Source organism: Sorex fumeus, unplaced genomic scaffold, assembly GCF_029834395.1.
Source record: "Sorex fumeus unplaced genomic scaffold, SorFum_2.1 ptg000024l, whole genome shotgun sequence".
Classification (NCBI taxonomy): Eukaryota; Metazoa; Chordata; class Mammalia; order Eulipotyphla; family Soricidae; genus Sorex; species Sorex fumeus.
This window is the reverse complement of record NW_026606081.1, coordinates 22,518,138-22,544,380: the sequence shown is the minus strand read 5'-3', so window position 1 is coordinate 22,544,380 and position 26,243 is coordinate 22,518,138. Positions and strand designations below refer to the sequence as shown.

General features: G+C 48.6%; 1 protein-coding gene across 1 annotated transcript in view; it reads right to left on the bottom strand.

The window, feature by feature from the left end:
- RSRC1 (arginine and serine rich coiled-coil 1) overlaps positions 1-26,243 on the bottom strand; it is a 251,714-nt gene that overhangs the window by 80,550 nt on the left and 144,921 nt on the right. Inside the window, exon 5 of the mRNA XM_056113955.1 lies at positions 20,878-20,929. Coding sequence (XP_055969930.1) covers positions 20,878-20,929 — 52 coding nt within the window. The remainder of the gene's footprint in view (positions 1-20,877; positions 20,930-26,243) is intronic.

Here is a 26,243-nt window from a genome sequence, read left to right as displayed (position 1 = left end):
ACAGTCGAATTTAGCGTGTTCCGTGTCACCGTAAAGGAACCTGAGGCGCACAGCTAACAGGATCTGGTTGACCGGGAAGCAGAAAGTCTAAGGTGGAGACGAATCCCAACATTTCCAAATAAAACCCCAAATGGCTGTGAGGTGCTGGACCACCCGAGGCCCGGAACTCTCCATGAGCAACTGGAAACGACCGTGCCCGGGTTTCCAAACATACCTAGTAAAAACCCACCTAAACAGCATGTCCAGAGAAAGGCATTAGACTGGTCCGATTTGAACTTCTTTCCTAATAAGTGAACAAGCTCTACTCTTCGAGATGGGAGGGTTGGCAGCTCACAACCCCGGGAGAGAGAGCTGATGTAGCTGGGCAGGAAGAGGCGAAACCATCTGGAAACTGCCTTCCGGAAGCAGCCGGGCAGGTGCCTCAGTCCGCAGCCTCTCAGAGCAGCGCCCAGCTCAGCGCCGTGTAATCATCCCTAAATCTAATGGAACACAAGCGCATTTCATCAGAGATGAAATTCCTCAATGACTGCTAAAATGAGAATCAAAAAATTATTATAATCTAGTAGTTTGGCTTGCAGCGAGCATTAATCAGAAGTCATAATAAATCCACATGCTCGCCCGGACAGCACATTACTCACCGCGCTTTCTGTGATAACGACATTGACTAATGGGCGCCGAGTTAGAAGGGTCAATCATAAACTCATCAAATGCTTCATTTAATTTCTTAATTTGGACAAACACAATTTGTTTATGGGAAAGATATCAGGTGTTCGTGAATGAATAATGGCTATGAAACCAAACTCCATTAATCAGCTCATGATTACAAATGACTTAGAGATTGTTTATTCTAATTTCATTCATTTGGGTCAACAAAGAAAACACGAGCAAATGAAACCATTTGGAAGAAAGTGGCACGCGGAGTCCTCCATATTTAATAGGGCGATGATAAAGACTCTTCCGGTGACTGCATCAAAGGGACTTTATTACTCAGGTTGGTATCGGGCCTCTCCCCCAACTGGCGCGGCCTCTGATTTAGAAGGAGGCTCGCGAGCCGCAGGCCCCGGGGCCCACAGCTCCTCCAGGGCGGCGCCCACCAGCCCTGTGAATTCCGCCTGTGGGCATCTGGGCTGCCCGGGTTCTGCGGAGGCCCAGCAGGAGCCTCTGAACCTGCGGATGGAGGTCCTGGCTCTGCCCGGAAAGATGGTTGGACCTGGCACAGAGCAGCAGCCGGGCCAATGCGCCACGAACCCATGTGTCCAGGTGTCACGGTAGAAACTGACCCCACCATCAACAGAAATATCGGGAAAAGGTCTTCCGGAGGGAGAACTAACAGGGTTCAATTACACACAAGGAGACCAGGCTTGGGCAAGGCTCAGACCCATGTGATAGAACCAAACAGATACAAACAACGCCTCATTGTGTTCTACCATTTTCCTAAGGCTTTTCATAAAACTTCTTTTACAATTACTTCTGAAGCCTCCCCAGCAGCACCCAGGGCCCAAAAGCCACGCCCGGGGGGTGGAGGCCTGGACAGGTCAGGGCCCCCGGTGCCCTCAAGACCAAATGCGGCAGCGCCGGGCTCCACCTGGCCCAACTTATCGCTCCAACCCCCAAATGACTTGTGATGCGCCTGGTGATGCACCGGGCTTCCTCCCAGCTCTGCACGGAGGAATCACTCCTCGCGGGCTCGGGGGACCTTATGGGGTGATGGAGACCAAACTCTGGCCCCAACTCCTGAATAACTTCAATTTTCGTAACAGGAAATATTTTAAAATAAGAATGGCAACACGAGCATCATTCAGTGTAATTACTCCACTTAAAAAACAGAAAAAACCAACAATTATATTCACAGATAAAGAAATTCTTTCATCCAATCTAGTGGCTAATGAGCCTCATTTATTTTTATTTTTCAAGGTCTTTGGTGAGCATATCCAGAATCTCTTCAGAATGAGAATAATAAAGAAGATACTTTTTACCAAATAACCCTAAATTTCCCGTGACCCTAGCAGTCCATCGTGAGCACTGCCGAGTGAGTCCAGGGAGAAAGGGCTGCCTGCCCCGAATGGAGGGACTGGAGACTGCACCTTCAGGGTCACCACACGGCCATCGATTTCAAAAGCATTCTGAATTAGATTCAAATTCCCTAATTTTGATTCAAAAGAGAAAATTTCCCTTGTAAGTATCAGTGGCAAATAAGACATATTCTTAAAAAGCACACAGTGGGCAGCGGCCCGGTTTCTCCGTAACAACTGACACTGAGAATGCCTGCACCTGAGCACACACAATCCAGCAAAAAACCAGGTGCTTTTTTTTTTTTGAAGTTTTTGGGCCACAACTGGTGATGCACAAGGGTTCCTCCTGGCTCTGCACTCAGGAATTACTCCTGGTGGTGCTCAGGCAGTGCTATGGGATGCTGCGGATTGAACCCAGGTTGGCCTTGTGCAAGCGAAATGCACTCCCTGTTGGGCTCTCACTCCAGCCCCGCCTCTGGGGGAATTCTTTAATCAGGATTTGCCAGAGAGGAAACAGAGAGAGGGCATGCTCTGCTTACACTGGGTGTCCCCCAACACCGCTGGGATGAGCAGCCCTGGAGAGCGGCCTCCCGGGCCACTGGGCCTGTCCCGACTTCATCCTCCTCCTCCCTGTCCATGGGCCCCAGGCCTGGGTCTTGGGGGAGCCGCCCAACAGAGGCAGTTCCCGGACTGTGGCCCCAAGAGTCACCACACAGATAGCACCTGCCCTGTCCCTGGGCCAGTGTGTCCACTGGCCGCACGGCAGCCATGGCCTGTATAGCATCCAGAGCCGGGCTCCGGGCTCCGCTCGCAGTGGCCGACCGGGAGCGGAGCATTGAGGACTGAGGCCACGGGAGGAACGGCGGGGCAGCCACACACTTACCACCCCAGGGGTCAAGGAACCCATGTCCACACCAACCCCAGGCAAGGACTTGGCTCCAGTGCCCACAACTGCCCGCACACACCCACAGCCGTTACCCGACCCACGAGGATGAACAAAGTGGGATGCTGTGCCGGCCACAAGGACATGGGAGGGTGGAGGGGGGGACTTGCCACACGGCAGCAGGAGTCATGGACACAGACGGGCCAACAGAACTTTCTAGGGCTGATGTGAGCACAAGTGACAACAAGCACCAACAAACTTCTGGGATTCCAGTTTAACAGTAAGGATGGACAGGAGAAGTCACGGCCAAGAGGCCTTTCTCTCAGGAGTGTAAATCTGACTGATTTATGTTTGCTATTTACCCATGAAATTTCATATTTACCATTAGATTAAGGAAGAAAATATAAGGACCTTCAGCAGATGTGGAGAAGGCGTCGAACAAAATGCAGCGTTTCCTGCTGCTGTAAGTCCAAAGCAAACTATGAGAAAAAAAAATTCTTTGCAAGAATCTCTTAAAGTGAGTTTAGCAAAATTACAGGATTAACCTGTTTAACACTCACAGCAGAATTTTATCTCCTTACACAACTGAAATTGTTCCACATCTTGGTTCTGGGGGTTATTTTCTAATTACTGCGCCTTTCTCAAAAATAAAGTGATCACTGAAACGGGTTTTCTTTTCTGTATATAGTCTTTAACATAAGTCTTAGAAAACAGGCCAGGCTTGGACCAGGAGGAAAATATTGAAGAAGTGCCCAGGTATTAATATATATTTAATATTTAAATATTTAATATTTATTATTGATTATTTGTTTAAATAAAATCTGCTTACTTTTACCGAGAGTATTTCGCCCACACAGCAAAGCCTGGCAAGCTACCCATGACGTATTCAATATGCCAAACACAGTAACAACAAGTCTCACAATGGAGACGTTACTGGGCCTGCTCGAGCTAATCGATGAACAACGAACGAGATGACAGCGCAGTGCTACCCAGGTATTCAACTTGCATTTGGAGCACAAGGACAACTCTCAAAGCCAGTTAATACAATTTCTTTCAAAACTGGGCCGGCAGTATGAGCAGGTACTTCCCAGGGATGTACAGATGACAAACGACCGCGTGGAAAGGTGTCACCACAAAACACAGAGAAAAGTCAACCAAGGCCACAGGGAGGGCTGGCCACACAGGCCCTGCTCAGGGCCCCGCCACGTCGGGGAGCCACTTCAGGAGACACATCGAAAGGCCACGTCGGGGGGGCCACTCAAGGGGCCACGTCGACTGGTTCACTGTGGTGCCCTGAATCCTGGCCCCTCAGTGCTCACCCAGGAACCCAGCATGTTTCACAGGAACAGCGGGAAGACCAGCACAGGAGGGGATGCCTCCCCTGCACAAGAACCACCCAGTTCTGCAGGGGCGGGGCTGGGCAGGGCAGCCTCCTGGCCCTGGCAGGGATGGGGCTCTCAGCTCCCAGCTGCGGCCACATCTGCACAGCATGTCCACTACCAGCAGCAGCAACATTCGCCTGGCTGTGAAGGGCAGCTGATGGCTTGAGAGAGAAAACTGGCCTCACAGGGCCAGAAAAGAACCCTCGGGACACGTGAAAGTGCTCGTACCAAAATCTGGGGGAACATGACAAGATGGTCGACTTCTGTTAAAACCTACCGAATTGCCCACGAAATATCAGAGTCAGGTGATGGCTGAATGGGTCTTTTTCTACACCTCCGCTGGCCCAGGAAAAAAAAAAGAGTTCTAAGAAAACAGACCAGCAACGTTCTTTCAACATCGAATTTTAGAACTGATTAAAATCCCTGCCTAGGGATAACGACTGCTACTGATTCGTCCTTCGGATGCATCCTTCAGGATATATTTCTATGTAAAGATTAAACTTTGACCAAAACTGAAACAGGATCTCACCTCCAAACTGCTCAGGGCCTCCTTTGTTTTAGGTCTCCTAAACGCAAGTGTACTTCTAGCTCAACAAATACACTTTTTGAAAAAGAAGAACTAGTGGACGGTTCGCGCTCATGTGAGCAGACAACAAAGTGGCCGCCATGTGCTGCCTCCCCGACAACGGGCCCCACCCCAGCTCCCGTCCACACTCAGACCGCCGAGCTCACTGGCCGGGGTTCCTTAAGGAATGTATCTTCTACGTTTGCTAAATAAAACTTAAAGAACTCCTGTATGAAAGAAAAGCAAAGTCTTAAATTATATAGGATGGCAGGAGAACTGAGCGGTTAGCATTAAACACTCAATACAGAGTGTTTGGGAAAAGGATCATTTGATTTATTGCCATCAACTCTTTGTAAGTTTAGGGGAAGATGCTGCACTCACGCACAAAAAGGGCCACTCTATTTAAACAGGTTTTTTTTTTTCTTTTTCTTTTTTAATGAAAGAAAAAAGAAACCCCAGGGTCTAAAGTGTAATGAGTGATCCTATTAGTTCCACCAGACTAAAATCATACAGTCGACGTATGTGGTCCGTCCAGCCACATCTGTCACGAGCCACTTTTACATTAGAAAATGCAAAGCACTGAGCCCCGATTTGCCAGGGAGAGCCGGGGAGGCTTTCACCACGGGCTCCCCCAGAGGGAAGCAGGCTGGCGGGGCGCTCAATGACCCTCTCTGCCGACTGTTTGCAGGACTTACGTATTTTCAAATAAAATGGCATTGTCTGACCGACAAATAACCCACAATGAGGTACAGGATTGCACAAAACGGAAAAACAAAATAAAATTTGACCAAGAGTTTCTTTTTAAAAAATTGTTAGTCGTCATTGATGAAAAAGTTCTTCGTGATTGGCTCCGGGCAGGCAATGTTCCAATACGGTGAACTTCACCAGTGTGTGCTTTCCTCCACCCAGGCCTGCAAGAGTTTCTTTAAAATCCCAATATTTCGCCTGGTTTGTAAATATTGATGAAACATGTTTAAGTGTAAAAATGTGTTACCACATAGTAGATACTCAATAAAAGCCTCCTGTTTTTTATTAAGTATTTCATATGTGGATCTGAACTGTTTCTCTTCCAAAAACAGTTACGTTGGACGGAATTTCTACTTATTGTGAAATGTATGGTTTAAAACGTTTTAATCATTTCTCTTTAACCACTTGATTGAAGTCCACAGTGATCCCATGGTAACAAGTGTCATTTCACTCGTCAATTCCTCTGACAGGAAAAAGCTGGCCATCACTCCAAAATATGTAATGGTTTGAATTATGAAATATTCAGGGGTGATTTTTTTTTTAAAGCTCATTATGTGATTCGGTTTGCGATAAATTCGTGGCTGATTCCAAACCGCTGAGAAAGAAACTCCATCCTTGATATAAACAAACACCCACCTCTCAGGCCCTCGGCAGCCCCTCCGCTAATGAAGTCTCGGGGAGCAGAAAGAAACTTGCAGCCGCCCGAGTGCACTGGCGCTGGAGGTGACAGAAGCCAGTCTAAATCCTCTGTTTACCCTGGGGATTAGCGGGGGGCACTCGGCCCGCGAGCTGAACAGTCATGGTCAAGGGAACGTGCCCCCTGTCAGCCCTCGAGGCACGAGGACAAAGCCCGGCCGTGGTAGGAAGTGACCCATAAACAGGTCCCTGGCCGGGATTTACACAGAGCCGGGCAGCCGCCGACGCTCCATCTGACCATTAGCTGGCCGCGAGGGCGGCCGGGAGGCCTAATTACAGGCCGCCAGAGCCCAATAACAAAGGCTGACGGGCTTTAGCCTGCGATGATCTGCTTTCCACTGCCTGGAGAGTCCATCGAGAGGCTCCCGAAGAAAGAGGTTTAGCGCTAATTCTCCCCCGGGACTGCATTGTCCCGGGGCTGGAAAGCCTACGGCGGCACTCGGCGGCTTAAACCTGCCCCCGCCCAATTAACATGCACCCACTGTCCGCTTAACATCTGCTCCGGCGGCCGCGGCATCGAGGGTGAAGGCCAGCGCGGGACAGACAGACCGCAGCCCCTGCCCACGGCCGGCCGCGGGAAGCCTCCGTCGGGCTCACTCGGGCCCAAGTCACGGGGAGAACCGGCCGCTTCCTGCCACGGGACGTCTGGGGTTCGGGAGAAGCTGACGGAAAGAGCCGCCAACAGAGCCCACCTGGGCGGGCTGCTGGGCCGCATCCACCTGCTTCCGCAACACCTGGAGACGCGGTGGCAGGGGGCGGTCGAGGCCGGGGACTGTTCCCGCCCTGCATGCTGGCTCGCATCCCCTGGGGGTCAGGATGGGGGCTGACCAGCCCCCGGCCCCGGAGGGGACCTTCACGGCCCACCGCAAGAACATACCACCAGCCCCAGGCCACCAAATAGATGCGCCACACTACTAACGGCCGGGTGCCAAGTCTGTGTAGGCACTTGGAACACGGCGGGTCTGCCCTGCAGGGCGAGGCCTGAGACCAGCATCACACTGCAGCCGAGGGAAGGCCAGGGGGTGCCGCCACACGCACACAGACACGCACACGCACACTCAGATACATGCGCGCACACACACACACACGCACTTACACGCGCACATGCAGACATACGCACACATACACTCATATACATGCACACGTGCACACACACAGATGTACCCTGGCATATGCACACACACATACATGCATACACACATGCATACACATATATACATATACACACATACACACAAACGCACACACAGACACAAATGCACACACACAGATACATACACGCACACACATGCACATAAATACACATGCGTGCGCACACACACACACACAAACACATACACACACACACTCAGCAGCCGCAGCAGCCTGTCTATCTTGGAGCCTGGGTGAGGAACATGGGCAGAGCCTGTGTCCACTCTCAGCCTGGATGCGGGACCATTGATCGCTTGTGTGTTCAGCGCGCAAGGCCACCTCCCGGGGGGCCAGCACAGCGGGGTTGGCCCTGTGGGTGGGCCTCAGTCCCCGGCCCTGGCGCCGCGGGCACACAGGGCCCACCCAAGGCACCTGGAGGTGGCCGCGCAGGGGTGTTCAGAGACACTGTCCAAGGCACACGCTTGGCCCCTGACCTACAGGAAACCACCCCTCTGCGTCCCGAACAGCTCAGGAAAAGGGCCCGTTTCCTGACAACAGATTTTCATTTATTTATACTTTTAATTAGCATTTTAAGTAGTCACCATGAGACGACAGTCATTCATGACTGGGCTTCAGGCACACAATGTTTCAACACGGGTCCTCACGCCAGTGTCCCCTTCTCACTCCCCTCTGCTCTACAAATATATCAAAACGATTTTGATGAATTTCATCTATATATGATATATATATTTTATATATGTTTTCTCTATATAAACAGGGGCTGGAGCGATAGCACAGCAGTAGGGCGTTTGCCTTGCACGCAGCCAACATGGCCGACCCGAGTTCGATTCCTCCACCCCTCTCGGAGAGCCCGGCAAGCTACCGAGAGTATTCGATATGCCAGACACAGTAACAACAAAGTCTCCAATGGAGACGTTACTGGGCCCGCTCGAGCAAATCGATGATCAACGGGAGGGCCTTTACTTACTATATAAACAAAAACACTGCCCTCCCGTTGTTCATCGATTTGCTCGAGTGGGCCCAGTAACGTCTCCATTTTGAGACTTGTTGTTACTATATTTGGCATCTCGAATACATCACGGGGAGCTTGCCAGGCTCTGCCATGCGGGCGAGAGACTCTCGGTAGCTTGCCAGGCTCTCCGAGAGGGGCGGAGGAATTGAACCCGGCTCGGCCGGGCTGGCTGTGCACAAGGCAAACGCCCTACCGCTGTGCTATCGCTCCAGTTTTTATAAAAATATCAGATAATTTTTTGCACTGTTTCCAGCCCTGCTGCTGCTAGGGCTCCATCCCTAACCCTTCCCCACCGTTCAGCACCATCCCTGGTGCCGAGGCTCTCCTGGCCCTCCTCAAGGGTGTGCTTCCTACTGAAGACCATTCCTCATGTTCTCTGGGGGTTCTTTTCCCACCCTGCTTCTTTACATCCCCCATGTGAGAGACCTTCTGTGTCTGTCCCTCTCCAACCCTGCACATCCCTCCATGGAGCGGCAAATTCTATGGTCTTTTCTTTTTCTCTTTCTTTTTTTTTTTTAAATAAGAACTCCAGGTTTATTTGTTTTGCTTTTTGGGTCACACCTGGCGATGCACAGGGGTTCCTCCTGGCTCTGCACTCAGGAGTTACTCCTGGCGGTGCTCAGGGGACCATATGGGATGCTGGGAATCGAACCCGGGTCGGCCGTGTGCAAGGCAAATGCCCTGCCCACTGTGCTATCTCTCCAGCCCCGGCTTGGTCTTTTCTTGACGGCCGTGTATATGTAGCACCATTTCTCTATCCAGTCATCTGTTCTTGGGGACTTGGGTTATTTCCAGACTTGGGGAACACAGAGGTGCAAAGGTTTGCCTTCATTTTGTTCTGGGCCCCTAGTGTAGATTCCAGGAGGTGGAGTGACGAGGTCAAATGGTAGCTCAATTTCTAGAATGTTTTAGATGTCCGTATTATTTTCCAAAAAGGCTGGCGAGTCAACATTCCCACCAGCAGTGAATGAGAGTCTTTTTTCTCCCACACCCACGCCAGCGCTGGTTGTTTTGGTCCTTCTGATGTGTGCCAGCCTCTGTGCTGTGAGGCAGCATCTCATTGTTCTGATTTGCATCTCCCTGATTAGCCATGCACAGCTTTTTTCTTTCCCCATGTGTCTGTTGATCATTTGTAGTTCTTCTCTGAGGAAGTTTCTGTTCTCTTTTTCCCATTTTTTGATGGGTTGGACGTTTTTTTTCTTGTAAAGTTCTACCAGGGCCTTATATATCTTTGATATTAACCCCATATCGGATGAGCACTGGGTACATAATTTCTCCCACTCCATGAGTTGTCTTTATGTCCTGGTCATCGTTTCTTTTGGGATGCAGAAGCTTCTTAATTTAATGTAGCTTCATTTGTTTATCTTTGCTTCCACTTGCTTGGTCAGCGACGTTTTTTTCTTGGAGATGCCTTTAGTTTCAATATCATGGAGATTTCTGCCTATGTTTTCCTCTACGTACCTTATGGATTCAGGTCTAATACCAAATTCTTTAATTGATTTTGATCTGACTTTTGTGCATGACATTAGAAAAAGGTCTGAGTTCTTTTTTTGCATGTAGCTAGTTTTCCCAACATCATTTGTTGAAGAGAACTTCCTTGCTCCACTTCATAGTTTTTGTTTCTTTATCAAAGATTAACTGATCATATATCTGCGAGTCTGTCTCAAGATACTTACCTCTATCCCTCCGATCTGAGGGTTTGACTCTAGTCAAGTACCATGTTTTCACTTACACTGCTTTGCAGTACAGTTTGAAATAGAGGAAAGTGATGGGAACGTTCCCATCTTCTTTCTCATGAGAATTGTTTTAGCTATTCAGGGTCTGGGAGGGGTGGGGTTTATTGTTCCATATGAATTTCAGGAGTGTTTGATCTATTTCTTTGAAAAGGTCATGGCTATCCTTGTAAGAACTGCATTCAATCTATACAATACTTTGGGAAGTACTGCCATTTTGTTGATATTACTCCCCCTAATCCACGAGCAAGGGATGTGTTTCCGTTTCCTCGTGTCCTCTTTTATTTCTTGAAGTAGTGTACTGTAGTTATCTTTGTATAGGTCTTTCATCTCTTTAATCTAATTCTGGAGAGCTTGATTTTCTGGGACACAGCTGTAAATGGGGTTGCCTTTTTAATGTCTCTTTTCTTTCATTATTTATAGGAAAGCATAGACTTTTGCATAATTATTTTGTAGCCTGCCATTTTACTATATAGATGTATTGTTTCTAGGAACTTTTTTATAGTCTTTAAACTTTTCTAATTATAGTATCATGCCATCTGCAAATAATTAGTTTGATTTTTTTCCTTTCCTAACTGGATGCCCAGAAACTTTTTCTTGCCTAATTGCTATGGCATGCACTTCTAGTACTGTATTGCACTGTTCTTCCATTGTTCATCGATTTGCTCAAGTGGCCCAGTAACATCTCCATCATGAGACTTGTAGTTACTGTGTTTGGCATATCGAATACGTCACGGGGAGCTTGCCAGGCTTTGCTGTGCAGGCGAGATACTCTTGGTAGCTTGCCAGGTTCTCCAAGAGGGGCGGAGGAATCGAATCCGGCTCAGCTGGGCTGGCTGCATGCAGGCAAACGCCCTACCACTGTGCTATCGCTCCAGCCTTGTACTATATTACAGAATAGAAGTGGCAAGAGCGGGCAACCTCGTCTTGTGCCTAATCTTTGAGGGAAGGATTTTCGTCTGTCCCCACTGAATACAATATTTTCTGTGGGTATGTGATAAATGGCTTTGACTAGGTTGAAGAAAGTTTCTTCAACTCTCATTGTATTGAGTTTTTATCATGAATGGGTGCTGGATGTTGTGGAATGCTTACTTGCATTTATAGATAGGATCATACGATTGTATTTTTCATTCTATTGATATGGTTTATTATATTGATTGACTTGTACATGTTAAACCACCCTTACATGTGTGATGAATCCCACCTGGTCATGGTGTACAATCTTTTTGATAAATTTTTGGATTCCATTTCTTTGTATTTTGTTGAGAATCTTTTTACCTGTGTTCATCAAAGATACTGGCTTTTTTTTTTTTTTAATAGCATCTCTGCTTTCAGTATCAGGGTGATGTTTGCCTCCTAGAAACTGGTTTGGAGTGTTTCTATTTCTTCAATTTCCTGGAAGAACCTGAAGAGGAAAAGCAGTAGGCCCTCTTTAAACATTTGAAAGAATTCACTAGTGAATCCATCTGGGCCTGGGCTTTTGTTTCTGGGAAGACTGTTGATTATCATTTCAATTTCCTCCACAGTGATAGGTTTGTTCAGGTGTTCTAAATCTGCTCAGTTCAGCCTTGGGAAGCAATAGGAGTCCAAAACTTTTTCCATTTCTTCTAGGTACTCTTGTTTGTAGCATAAAGATTCTCTGATGATCCTCTGAATTTCTGTGGTTTCTGTTTTGATGTACCCCTTTCATCTTTGGATTTGGTTTATTAGGGTTCTCTCTCTCTTTGTGAGTCTTGCTAGTGGGTTACTGATTTTGTTTATTTTTTCAAAAAAACCGCTCTTGGTTTCATTGATCTTCCAGATTGTTTTCTTGGATTCTAGTTCAGTAACTTCTGCTCTGAGTCTTATGATTTTCTTTCTCATGCCTCCTTATGTTGATCACTTTCAAGTTTCTTATGAAGTTCAGTCAAGTCATTTATGTGGGCCCTTTTTGGCCTTCCTGATGAATGCTTGCAGAGCTAGAAACTCTCTTCTTAATACTGCTTTTGCTGTGTCCCACAATTTCTGGAAGGTCAAGTTCTCATTATCGTCTGGATTTCCTCTTTGATTTCCTCTCTGACCCCCTAGTTGTTCAATATTGAGCTATTCAATTTCCAAATATTTGTGTTGTATCTCTATTCCTGTTTGTGACTGTCACTGTCACTGTCCTCCCGTTGTTTATTGATTTGCTTGAGCAGGCCCAGTAACGTCCCCATTGGAGACTTTGTTGTTACTGTGTTTGGCATATCGAATACATCACGGGTAGCTTGCCAGGCTCTGTCATGCGGGCGAGATACTCTCAGTAGCTTGCCGGGCTCTCCGAGAGGGGCAGAGGAATCGAACTTGGGTCGGCCATGTTGGCTGTGTGCAAGGCAAACGCCCTACCACTGTGCTATGTGAGGGCGATCTGGCTGCGACATCTGTCACCCCATTGATTGCCAGGGTTGATTCGGCTGATCTGGCTGGCTAGGCGGGTGTCCCCTTCCTCCCTCACTGCTCCATGTGCGTCCCTCCCGAAGCTGTGTGCTCGGTCGAAGAGGATGGCCTTCCCCAAACAGAGACGGATGGGTCTTCGGTCGAGGGTATATGAGTAGCTGAGCTCCCCTGCTAGAACCTCCTGTTTGTGACTAGCTTCTATTTTCAGTGATCATGGTCTTAGAAGATAGCTGGTATGATTTCTAGCCTCTTGACTTTACGGAGGTGTGTTTTGTGTCCCCGCATGTGGTCTATCTTGAAGAATGTCCCATATACCCTGGAGAAGAACATATATTCAGCTTTTTGAGAATGAAAAGCTCTGTACATATTTATGAAACTCCTCCCTTCCATTTCTTCCTTCGAAGAGCTTAGTCTAGTTGATCTATCAAGAGGTGGCAAAGTGATGCTGAAGTCTCCAGTTACTATTGTGATGCTACAATTACTAATGTTGTTAGGTCTATCAGCAGTTATTTCAAGTATTTTTCTGGTCCCTCAGAAAACTGGATGCATATATGTTTAGGAGTGTGAGTTCTTCCTGACATATGGATCCCTTAATTAGAAATAAACTTTGCTGTCAGTTCTAACCTCTTCCAGCCTGAAATCTATGTTGTCTGATACAAACAAGGCCACTGCTGCCTTTCTGAGGAGGTCGTGGGCTTGAAGGACTGTCTCCTGACTTTTGACTCTGTGTTTTTTTCTGACTGTTCAAATGTGGTTCTTGCAGGTAGCAGAATGCTGGGTTCAATTTTCTTATCTATCCTATCACTCCGCATCTCTTAATTGGTGCATTTAGCCCACTGAGAGAGATTACTGTCAAGGAGTAATCTTGCGCCACCTTTCAGCAGGAATTTGGTATGTTTATGGGACACAAGTTGTCTTAAAGTAGTCCCTTCAGTTCCTTCAGTTTTTCCTGTAAACATGGTTTTACATTGTGACATTCCTGAGTTGTTGTTTCTCTGTGAAGCTGTGCATTATTCCTTCAGATCTGAATGAAAGCCTGGCTAGGTAAAGCATTCTTTTTGTTTTTTTTTTTAATTAGAGCTATTACTTTATTTATTTTTTTTAACATGAGGTACAGTTGTAGACTTACAAATTTTTGTGCTTGGGTTTCAGTTATACAATGATCCAGTACCCATCCCTCCACCAGTGCCCATTCTCCATCATTTACATTTTTTAAAAAAATTTTTTGTTAGTGAAACACCATGAGGTACAGTTGTAGATTTACAAATTTTTGTGCTTGAGTTTCAATTGTACAATGATCAAACACCCATCTCTCCACCAGTGCCCATTTTCCACCAACACGGGTCCCAGTATCCCTCCCACCCCCCATCCCACCCTGCCTTTGTGGCAGGGTATTCCCTTTTGTTCTCTCTCTCCTTTTGGGTGTTGTGGTTTACAAAAGAGGCATTGAGTGGCAATCATGTTTGGTCTATAGTCTACTTTTAGCATGCTTCTCCCATCCTGGGAAGATCCTCCCAACACCCTTTATTTGGTGCGCCTTTCTATATCTGAGCTCCCTTTTCCTCTAGAGTGTGTGGCTGGCCTCCAAGCCATGGAGCAAAACTCCTGGTACTAATCTCGTCCACTCTTGGGTGTTAGTCTCCTATTTTGTTACTTTATGTCCCCCAGGTGAATGCAATCATCTGTGTCTATCCCGCTCTTTCTGACTCATTTCGCTTAACATGATACTTTCCAGGTAGTACAATTGTACGTAAATTTCATGACTTCATCTTTTCTAACAGCTACATAATACTCCATTGTGTAGATGTACCGAAGTTTCTTTAACCAGTCATCTGTTCTCGGGCACTCAGGTTTTTTCCAGATTCTGGCTATTGTCAAGAGTGCTGCAATGAATAAACAAGTGCAGATGTCACTTCGACTATACTTTTTTTGCCTCTCTGGGATATATATATATATATGTAAAAATATGGGCTGGAGTGATAGCACAGCGGTAGGGCGTTCGCCTTACAAGCGGCCAACATGGCCGACCCGAGTTTGATTCCTCCGCCCCTCTCGGAGAGCCCGGCAAGCTACCGAGAGTACTTGATATGCCAAACACAGTAACAACAAAGTCTCCAATGGAGACGTTACTGGGCCTGCTCAAGCAAATCGACGATCAATGGGAGGGCCTTTACAAACTTTTACCATATATATATATATATATATATATATATATATATATATATATATATTGCTGGGTCAAATGGGAGCTCGATTTCTAATTTTTTGAGAATCGCCCATACTGTTTTCCAGAAGGGCTGAATCAGTTGGCATTCCCACCAGCAGTGAATGAGGGTCCCTTTCTTGCCACATCCGTGCCAACACCTGTTGCTTTTGTTCTTTTGGATGTGGGCCAGTCTCTGTGTGAAATGATATTGTTATTTTGATCTGCATGTGTCTGATTATTAATGATGTAGAGCATTTTCACATGTGCCTAGGTAAAGCATTCTTGGTGACGCATTCCATTGAGGTTTTTTTTTTTCACTATATCCCACTATCTTCTCACCCAGAAGGTTTCATCTGCTAAGTCAGCTGTAATCTTAAGGATGCCCCGTTATATGTGATGTCCTTCTTTGACTCACTGCTTTCAGTATTCTACCATCTCTGTGGTTTTCCTCATTCCAATTAGGATGCGGTGATGTGGGTCTCTTTCAGCTGGTACCCTTTGGGCATCCTGCATCTGGGTGCATGCTCTCTCCAGCTCTGATGGCTGCCTCTCCATCAGGGTTACCTTCGGGTCTTCTGGGACGCTGATGGTGCTTATGTTGTTTCTCCTGAACTCATGTGGGACACTACTTCCTGTCTCCCTCCATCCTGCCCAACATAACGTGGGGACTTAGCAGTGGCTAGAATTAGTTCTGGTTCTGCCACTTCCCAGCTATGAGCTCTTTTAAACGTTCAGCATTTCTGTAGAATGGAGTTAATTAGCTCTCCATGCACCGAAGTGAGTGAAATGATAAAAGATTCACAAAAGTGCTTTGAAAACTCTAAAGAAAATACAGTTTTAGAGCTGATTCAGGAAATGATGAGATTTCATCATCAAGGTGACTTGCCTCACAATCACAAAATTTATTATTTCTTAAAATATTTAATATGTGATTTTGAAGGCTGCCTGTGTCAAATTTTTACTAAAAGAAAATTTAACAAATTTTAGAGAAAACAACGTCTTAGAATCATGATGGAAGAAGGGCTATCTTTCAAAATTTACGTTTTGGGGAAATCTCATCTCACTTCTTTTTCAGACCTGTGAACATACATGTCATATGATGATAGTGTTATTTTTTAAAACAGTTATTGCATTTTAAAAAAGTAATAATCAGCATATACCCAGTGTGGCTTCTGAACACCTGCTAATTAGATTAATGGTAATACCTGCCCATGACATTTTGTTCTTGCTGGTCCATAAATGGCTATATATGTATTTCTTTTTTTTTTTTTTTGGCTTTTTTGGGTCATACCTGGGCATTGCACAGGGATTACTCCTGGCTCTGCACTCAGGAATCACTCCTGGCGGTGCTCGGGGGACCATATGGGATGCTGGGAATCGAACCAGGTTGGCTGCATGCAAGGCAAATGCCCTACCCACTGTGCTATCACTCCAGCCCATGAATGGCTATATTTTTAAAAACACAATTAACCAACATAGAATGAACACTAGTAAACTTACTACCCAGTTAAAGAAGTTTTGCAGAAAACCCCAACGAAGGTTGGACTGGTGTTCAGAGAGCAAACAAGAACAGGCATACAGCGATGGGCGACTTCCGGTCCTCCCTCCTCTTATGCAGTGCCAGGGTTTCCAGCCTCTTCTACTTTGCATTGAAGTTTGGAGCTAAAACCAAAAGTATGTTTCTCTGCATGTTATCATTTTGTATCATTCTGTGTATTATCATTAGTATTCGGGAACATTTTAAGTCTTTTTATTTAAATTTTTTTTAAAAATATTTTATTTTTTGGCTTTTGGGTCCCACCCAGAGATTCTGGGGGCTACCCTGGCTCTGTGCTCAGAAATTACTCATGGTGGTGCTCGGTGGCCCACAGCAGGTGCTAAGGATTGATCCCGGTCAGCCGCCTGCAAGGTCGTGCCTCATCCACTGAACTGTCGCTCCAGCCCAGCCAGGGAAGTTTTTCATATATTTCATATGCACTAACTAGTGGTATTTACAGGTTTGCTTCTCAGTCATCGGTTGGCTTCTTTCTCCACAGTGAAGGTATTCGCTGAAGAGGAACAGCTGGGACCCTTCCAGCACAGGCCCATGTGAGTTTCGGACATGGCTCCCGACCTCAGAAATTAATGATCTTATCGGGGAAAGTCTGTCTAGTCTGGACCGGCACTGCTGTGGCCAGTATGTGCAGAATACCGCCGGAACCTGCATCAGATGCGCAGAGACAAAGGCAAGGATGAAAGAACTCAGCGGGGAGAAGGACGGTTCCAGGGCGGCCGAGGGAATGGAGCAGGAATCTCCTGAGATTCATCCTGACAGGCTCGGAGAAGAGGACACAAGGGAGACACAGAGAACACAGAGGATACAGAGGAGAAACCAGGAGGCAGGATTCCCGGGGAGAACGGAACAGCAGGCACCCAGGGAACGGCAAGAAAATGCCAAGGGGCCTTCCGGAGAGAAGCAGGAGACCTCAGGCCACCAGAGACACTCGGGACCTCCCATGTCAACTGCCTCTGTCAGCACTAGCGAAGCCGCGGCCGGGAAGACCACTCTGTTGGGCGCCGGCAAAGTCTCGGTGCAAAGAATCATCCTCCGGAGGCTCTGCCTGGCTGGGCTCTGGCTGGCCCAGCACCGATGAGTCTTCCCATCACAACACCCCAGGGCGGCCAGAGTGCTTGGACCTGGAGACGACGGCCGGAGAAAGCCCAGCCCACACCCTGCTAAGCAGCTTGCTCTGGCCTGGTGGTTTCGACCTTTTCGCAGCACCCAGGGGTGGCAGACAGCGTGGTCTGGCTGCCACAGCTGGGATTAGACTCCAGAGCGCAGGGGTGTGAACGTCATCGCGCTCAAGGGCATGAAAAAATGGGGAATTTCTCAAAAAGGTCAACAAATGCCAAACGGTCCCACAATGGTACTCACAAGTATAATTCCTCCCCCCTCCCCCAAATTATAAACAAGTGCTCAAATGAGTTCATGCACGCACATAGCAACCCTCTTCACATCGCAAGGGTGGAAGACCCCAGATTTCCACCTGTGGACAGATGGATGGTTGAAGGTGCATATAGACTCAGTGGAATATTAATCAGCCAGCAAAAGAAATAATATGGTGATCCAGGCTGCCATGTGCCTCTGAACAATTCTGCTAGTGGAAGGCAGAGAGGCACGGCCGTGCATCTTAGGGCTGCAGTTGTGCAAAACATCTGGGACAGACAAATCCACAGACGGCCATTCCCAGAAGCTGCAGCTAAGGAGGCTGGAGAGAGAAATGTGTTATAGGACATTTGTCACCTGACGTCACGGAAATGGCTTGGCACTCCGAGGTGACTGCAGGAGTTCTGTGAACGCGTTTAATGCCACCCAACACTTTACCTTAAAAGTTGAGATTAATTTTGTTATGTGAATCAGATGACGATGTTACTTTAAAAAAACAAGTCAGGATTCCAAACTGGGCAGGGGTCCGACAGTGGGGGAGGGTCTTGCACAGGCTGGTGGTGAGGTCATCGTGATTGTACATCAAAACCACAAACTTCAACACTATTGTAAAAACCAACACTATTGTAAAAAACCAAAAACAATTTTTTTAAAAAGGAAAAGAAATAGCAGGAGCTGTAATTAAGTGAAAAACAAAAAAATACATGTATGTGTCACACTCCTTTAGAAAAAAAATTCCCTGTTTTCACTAAGCAATATATATCAAATGCTCAAGGCCACAGCACGAGCAGGAATGGATGCAGGCTTAGAACATTCCTTTAGTTATGCCACGTCTCCGGAGAAGCAACAAGAGAAGCAAGAGACTAATTAAGACGTGACAGATCGACCTTCGGGTGAAGAGTCTGGGCCCAGACCAGGAGCTCCAGCATAGAAAAGAGAATGAAAGGTACATATAAAAAATTCAAAATACAAGCCATCATTTCTAGGTGAATCACTGCCTGTAATGAATTCAAAATTTAAAAAAATGTCAAGGTTTTTAATCCAGATAAATGAACTAATTGTAAAAGTATCTTTCAACGGGAAAGGAAGAAATCATGGCCGAAAAGACTTTTAATTGGATTTACTCAGTATCATTATAATAGTCATGAGCTGAAGTTATAAATTTCAAGGTAAGTCCTGCCAGTTCAGAAACATGTATACACCGGTACCCTGGGTGACACTCTCAGACACTACACCTTCAGATCTCTGAATAAAAGTGAACGGGCAGAAAATTTGATTTCAACTGCAACTAGGCAACAGGCATGGGGAAAAAAAGATTTCCTCTAATTGGGAAGATCTGAACTGTAAAGTATAAAGCAGAACACGATCGTCCATCCCAACATCCTCTCACTGCAAATCCACATCCATGCAACAAGCTTGGTGCCCGAGAGGTCTGTCTGGCCCGCGGGGCATGCTCACATGCGTGTCCTCAGATGACACACGGGACGGACCCATCCTGAGCCGGGAACATCACTACTCCCTACAGCGGCCAGTCACCCTGTGGCGGGCACACGACACCCTCCTCAGGACTCTCTGTGGGGGCAGAAGCCCGACTCTCCCCAGCAGGATGCCCACACAGGACAGAGGATGCGCTGGCCAGTCTTTCCTTGCCCAGTCCTCTGGCACTATGGCTGGCAGGGGCGGCCCCCCGCCCTCCCCACTGCTGCCTCTCAGTGACGGGTAGACTGCAAGCTTCCCCGAGCTGGCCTGAGCCTGTCCTGGCCCGACATCACTGTGCTTGTCTGTCGTATTGTCACTGGGAGAACAGGACCCCTGGCTGTGTCAGCCACTCCCCCGCAACCGCCTGCCCACATCCACGTGCGAAGCCACACGGCATGGCTTTCCCAAGGGCTGGGAAACACGGAAGCAGCATCTAGGAAGCGATACACGGAACTGACACCAAGAAGCAAGATCTGGCAGAAATGACGAATCAAGACAATGACAAGGAGCAGAAGGCTTTCCTTGATGACACAGGTTAGCAAAGCGTCGAAACGTGCTCTCCAAGCCCTCTCACCTCATCCTGACAGTCATCAATCCGAGATGGTTTGTACAACACAGCAGGCTCTAAGCACAGTGCTCTCACACCAGGGAAGGGCCGGAGCCCAGCAACGCTCCTTGCAGAACGAGACTCAATAAATAACGCCGCACTTGCGGAAGGGCTGTCTTGGCTTATCCAGGCCCACAGAATACTGTCTGGGCAAAGCACCAAATTTTCTTTTAAAGCAAGAATCTGAAGAACAAATGTATGTCATACGAAAGATGAGGAATCATATTAACTCACCTTATCATTCTAGTTACAGATAAAATGAGTACAGCTCATACTTAAAAGTGACATTTAAGTGAGACGGATAGATGTGCAGACTCAGAGTCAAACCACTTGCCAACTTTTATCCCTAGGTGGCAAATTACTCCTGTGAGTGTCGCACCTTCGCTGCCGGTGTCCCCGCTGAGCGTCAGATCTGAAACCCAAGTCAGAGCACTACTGGCCGCGGGGAATAGACACCACAGATCAGGAGACGTCCGCGGCAGGGCCAGGGAACTGGCACAGCAGGACCAGGGGAGTCCCTGGCACCCCACATGGCCCCTGAGCCCTGCCAGGAGCGATCCTTGAGCAGACCCAGGAGTAAGTCCTGAGCACAGCCTGGAAAGCACCCCCCTTCCCTCTAAAAAAACCCCAAAACAAAAGGAAGGCTTCCAAAGCAAATAGTTCCGTGTATTGAACCCCAAAGGCTCTCACCTTAACCAAAACTTAGATCACAGACTTCAAAGTCAATGTAAAAGTATCAAACTTCTAGGGGAAAATCTTTATGACTTCAACTTAGGCAAAGAACTCCCGAATAGGCACCGAAAAGAACATCCATGCAAGAAAAATCAACTGGAGCTCATCCAAGTCAAACTGGAACGAAGCAAATGTTATAAGTAAAAAGACCCCTCAGCATCCTGGCGTAGAAAGAAATATTCCAGGTAAAATTCAGCCGTCCATGGCATCCAGATTTCAGAAATCTGTGAGGACAGACGAAAATTGGCTTTCCCCCTCTGACCTGCTTGTCAGCATGCTAGAACTTGGGTGACCTTTTTGGTTTAATTAAAGTTAAATATTAATACTTACCAGCAGCTTCAAGAACCAGCTGGAGTCTGGCTTTGGCCTGTTCTGCTGGTGGCTGAAAGATCAATCAGAAGAGACAGTTAGTCGCTTCAGACAGGAGCCGCGGGGCGGGGAAGAACTTGGCCACGGTGGACTCTCCCGCCCCAGTGCCCGCTCCAGCTGCCCCTCATGCTCTTCCTCACTGAGGGGATACCGAGTCGCGTCCCCCTCACGCTCTTCCCCTCTGAGGGGAGACTGAGCTGCATTCTTCCCGCTACTGAGGAAAATCCCCATTTGCGACCCAATGTGGTACCGCCCAGCAACCATATGAGGAAGAGTGACTTAGTGGTGACGTGGTGACCCCCTGGGCTAGGGTCACCCCCAGCTGACTGTGAAACCTCAGAGGCATGGGCCAAGTCGCTCCCGACCTGGCCGAGACACAGCCTCAGCTTGGCGTTCAGCACCTATCTGCTATCCCCTGCGGCCTCCCCCACCCCAAATTTTGTCCCAGTGCAGCCAGTAGGGGTGAGTCACTGCAGCCCCCTGCCCCCCCCCCCCCCCCCCCCCGGTCTTCAGGGCAATGTGGAATGGTGTCCTGACTGGCAAGGGCAGAATTCACACCAGGATGTTCGTGAAAAGGCTTCATAATACACTCAGAAAGGAATCAGCGGGTAACTAAAGACCACACACACACACACACACATAGACACACACACACACACTCACTCGAGAGCTTTCACCGATGGGATGGCCTAACTGGGTGAGCTCCGAGCTAAGTGTGGGGGAGCAGGCAGGTAGGCTGGGGGCAGGGCAGAGAGCTGGGGGTGCCCCCGACAACGGCCTGGCTTGTGAGTTTCCTGAGCACATCGCCATGGGCACCTGTTTCCATATGCATTCTCTGAGATTCTGTGGTCAAAATTCACAGGACACCCAAGGAGCACAAAGACCCAAGTACTCACTAGGATAAAGATTGTGGCAGCGGCGAGCAACTCACTGGACTCTAGTCTAAAAGTCAGAAGAACAGGGTGGACCACCGGGTCGGCTGCCCAGAACCCCACGCTCCCCACTGGAGACCCCAGAGCACCCCAAACAGTGACAAGTGTTGACAAACATACCCAACGCAATAATAATCACAGTTACAGTTATTCATGGCATAGCGTGTAGGACATGCAAGTTTAACAGCAATCAGGGGAAACATGGGCGGGACGGGATGGTCCCGGCTTGCAGCCCGGCTCAGTCCTGGGCTCAGTTCCAGGGGACATGGTTTCCCCAGCACACGGGGTGGGGCCCTGGTCACCACTGAGTGCAGGACACCCCAGGGTGCCGAGCCTGAGCACGCGACCTCAGGCCAGCTGGGACCCCGGTCTGGCTGGCCGAGAAGCGAGAAGGGCCTTGCGAGGCACTTGGGACGCTACCTCAGGCCTCCCGAATTCTGAAACACAGGGGGGCGGGGTTGGTTACAGATTCCACTGGACTTACTGGTTTAAAAGTGTGCTGGGAGTTTATGGGTTTTCATTGCAGACTTGCAGTAACCACGACTTAAAACCCTGTAGTAATTCCATAAAAGAACCCAGGCACGGTGTTGGGGAGAGAGGCAGAGTTAAGGCATCCGCCGTGTAAACACGGGGACCTTCCCTACTGTCTCCGCCCCACCCCTGTGCTGCCTTCCCACCCAAGACCCCGCTCTCCTGCTCCCCCTGCCAGGGCACTGAGTGTCCCCATCCCACAGGTGCGAGCTCACTGAGCCTGCCCCTCTCCCTCTGACAAAGCTAGTGTTCTCGAGCCATCCAGGCAATAACAAGTAGAACAGCAACGCTGGTGACATGCGGCAGACCCCGACACACTCAGTCTGGTCCCGTTTCGGTCGTGACCTCCAGGGACCCTTTTCCCAGTGTCCGTGACAGCCGTTCTGAATGTGAGCCCAGCCCTTTAGCAATACTCCGGAATCAAATGGGGACTGTTTGTTGCCTCCAAGGCCTCGGATCTTGCGGGACGCACTTTGCAAACTTCTTACCGAACAAAGTCCGCATAATAACAGTCCCGACAGGTGAGTACTCTTAATGCCATCCTTTAAATGAAGAATAAATTACCCAAAGCCACAAAGACGACGGAGTGGGAGGATTTGAATTTTAACAGGGATCACAAACTCCTCGCTCCCGACACAGGGCTGCTGACCTGCTTATTCTCACGGGGAAGGGCGGGGGAGAAACGCAGTCATTTTTATTGCCAGAAATGACGACACAAATTTAGAACTGAATTTCCCTTTGTCTCGTGAGTCCTTCCGTTAATGATCTTCATAATTATGAGTGCCATCAAAACAGCTCATTTTAATCGTGCCTTGGCACACAAACAGCTTTAAAAACGCCGACCATATTCATAGTCGAAGTACTGGGCTGTTTCTTTTAACGTGAATGCAATCTCGCCCTGACACAGACACATATCAACAGCTTATCATATTTCTGGCTACATTTCATTTTAACAGTTACTATAATTCTATCTCTTAGGATCAAGGTCTAAGCGAGAAATATTACAAGTAGCTCGAAACTAAATTTATCTTGCTTCTAGGACTTAATACCAAGTTGGTTTAAATAAGAACCAAAAAAAAAAAAAAGAAAGAAAGAAAAAGAATTAAACCAACATGCAGTTCAATCTCAGCCCAAATTCACCCTGGCGTGTTGTTACACATTTTCTCTTAATAGCTAGTTTCCTAATTCAAAACCAGACAGAGAGAAAGGTGACGTGCGGCACCACGTCGAGAGATAAAGCAGCCGGGCTGGGCCCTGCGGGACTCACCCCTGCCCGTCGGGTCCAGCATTCGCTCACAGACCCGCTCAGACGCTGCCACTCCACCCCACACTGCTTGCTCACAGGTGCTCTCAGGCCGGGCAGGGACGCAGGGCTGAGCGAGAGCAGCAGAGAGGCTTACGTAGGGACTCAGAACTGATCCAGCCTTCCTAGAAAGGGCCACTCGGGGCACCCAAGCCCATGGCCCCGAGGGCCGGAGGCGGTGACAGGTGGGCGACACTTTCCTCTGGGCCTGTGCACGGCCACGAGCTCCCCACGGCGCCCAGACGTGCCTGTCACTGTCTCTCACGGCCCTCAGCGTCCCAGGGAAGGGCCACGTGTCCCACCCACCTGTGCCCCTGCCCGAGGGCTGCTCACGCCAGTGGCCACACATGGCCACTGCCGGGATTCCCAAAGACACGCACACGCATTCTCCAGCCTCCTCCTGCTCCTCCCCTGGGCTGGCTGCAAGGAGGTGAAGGACCGGTAAGAGGAAAACTACAAAACACACTTCAAGAAACAAAAGAGGACACGAGGAAATGGCGACACACTCCCTGCTCAAGGATCGGGAGGGTCACCACTGCCAAAATGGCAATACTCCCCAGAGCAGTCTACAGATTCAATGCAGTCCCTACAAGGATGCCCAGGACAGTTTCCAAAGAAACAGACAAAACACTCCTGAAATTCATATGGAACAAGAGACCCCCATGAATAGCTAAAGCAATCTTTGGGGCAAAGAAGATGGAAGCATCACTTTGCCCAACTTCAAACTGTCCTATAAAGTGATAGTAATTAAAGCAGCATGGTACTGGGAGAAAGACAGACCCACAGAACAACAGGACAGAACTGAAGATCCCGACACACACCCTCAAATATACGATCGTTTAATCTTTGATGGGCTGGAGCAATAGCATAGTGGGTAGGGAGTTTGCCTTGCATGCGGCCGACCCGGCTGACCCCAGTTCGATTCTTCCGCCCCTCTCAGAGAGTCCGACAAGCTACTGAGAGTATCTCACCCACACGGCAAAGCCTGGCAAGCTACCCTTGACGTTGATATGCCTAACACAGTAATAAGTCTCACAGTGGAAACATTACCGGGCCCACTCAAGCAAATCGATGAACAACGGGAAGACAGTGCTACATAGTGCCACTACAGTGCTAATCTTTGATAAGGAGCAAGAAATGTGGGGCAAGGAAAGCCTCTTTAACCAGGGGTGCTGGTAAAACTGGACAGCTATGTGCAAAAAAAAAAAATGAACTCTCAGATCTCTATCTGACATCATGCACAAAAATCAGAGAGAAATGGATTAAAGGCCTCAACATCAGACCTGAATCCATAAGGTTCATGAAGGTAAAATGAGGCAAAAGCCCCCCGAGCCAGGGGGCACCTTTCCACAGAGCCTGGGGAGACAGCAGCGACTGTCTCCCCTCTGGCGGGACACACAAGCTCCCGTCTGTGCAGGGCCAGACACAGGAGAGCACCGGAGAAGGAGCAGGTCCAGCCCCGCTTATCAGCAACAACCGTAGAGAGGGAAGCCACTTTATGCCACATCAGGAAGTCCCAAGTTGTCCCAGGCAAGACACGGTCATTTTCACTAATTCTTCCGCACTTGGCAGCAGGGGTTTATGGGGAGAGTATACCAGGTGACGCTGCTGTTAACAGTTTTATTAAGTGAAAAGTCATTGTGAGGTTTTCCTAATTTTGTTGTTGCTGCCGCTTTGGGGTCATCCCCAGGGATGCTCAGGGGTTCCTCCTGGCTCTGCATTCAGGAATCCCTCCTGGAGGGACTCAGGAGACCAGATGGGACACCGGGGATCAAACCCGGGTCGGCACGTGCAAGGCCAACGCCCTCCCCACTGTCCTATTGCTCTGGTCCTTTGTCCTAGAGTGAGTTGCGGGCGGCCGCCTAGGTCTGTTGTTACCTGTCCCAGCTGTTCCAGAACCTCCTCAATTATCTTCTCAAGCACCTACTTTCGCTATTACCGCTTCAAATAAAAGCTCATCTTTCAATGCACGAAAATTAATATTTGAGAATGATCTAAGAGACTTTATTTTAAACAGTCACAGAAGCGTCTTTCGGATCCTCTTAGGAGTCGGCTCCGAGCAACGTTTTCTATCTCTGAAGCCCCGTGCAAGCGGGGGTGCCCCTGCGGCAGCTGCGTCTGTCCCCGCAACAGCCACTGTCCCTGCCGCCTCTGGGGACTGCCAGTCTCTCCCTGCCCCTCTGTGCCACTCCCGACTGCCGGGTCAGGCTCTCTGCACGTGGCCATCGAGGAGTGGCCCGTGGCCCCTTACCAACCGACCACCTGCACGGCAGCTTATGACTCTCTTGACGAAGAAAGGAAAGAAAAGGCTTCCTGCTTACATACAAGTCGTCACTTCTGCTTCTCTAACATGGCTTCGAGATCCCTTCGCCGCGTGCTAGATCCCCAGTGAGGAGCAGCAGAAGCGTCGGAGAGACTCCCAGCAGGTGCCACTGCCCACCCAGACCCGGGAAGCGTGTTCGAGTGGGCGGTCTCCATGCCGGGGACCGCGGGGAGCATGTGCTCTGGAGATGCTTCAAGTGGCCCTGGAGGGTTACCGCACGCGGCTGGGGCAGGAACCT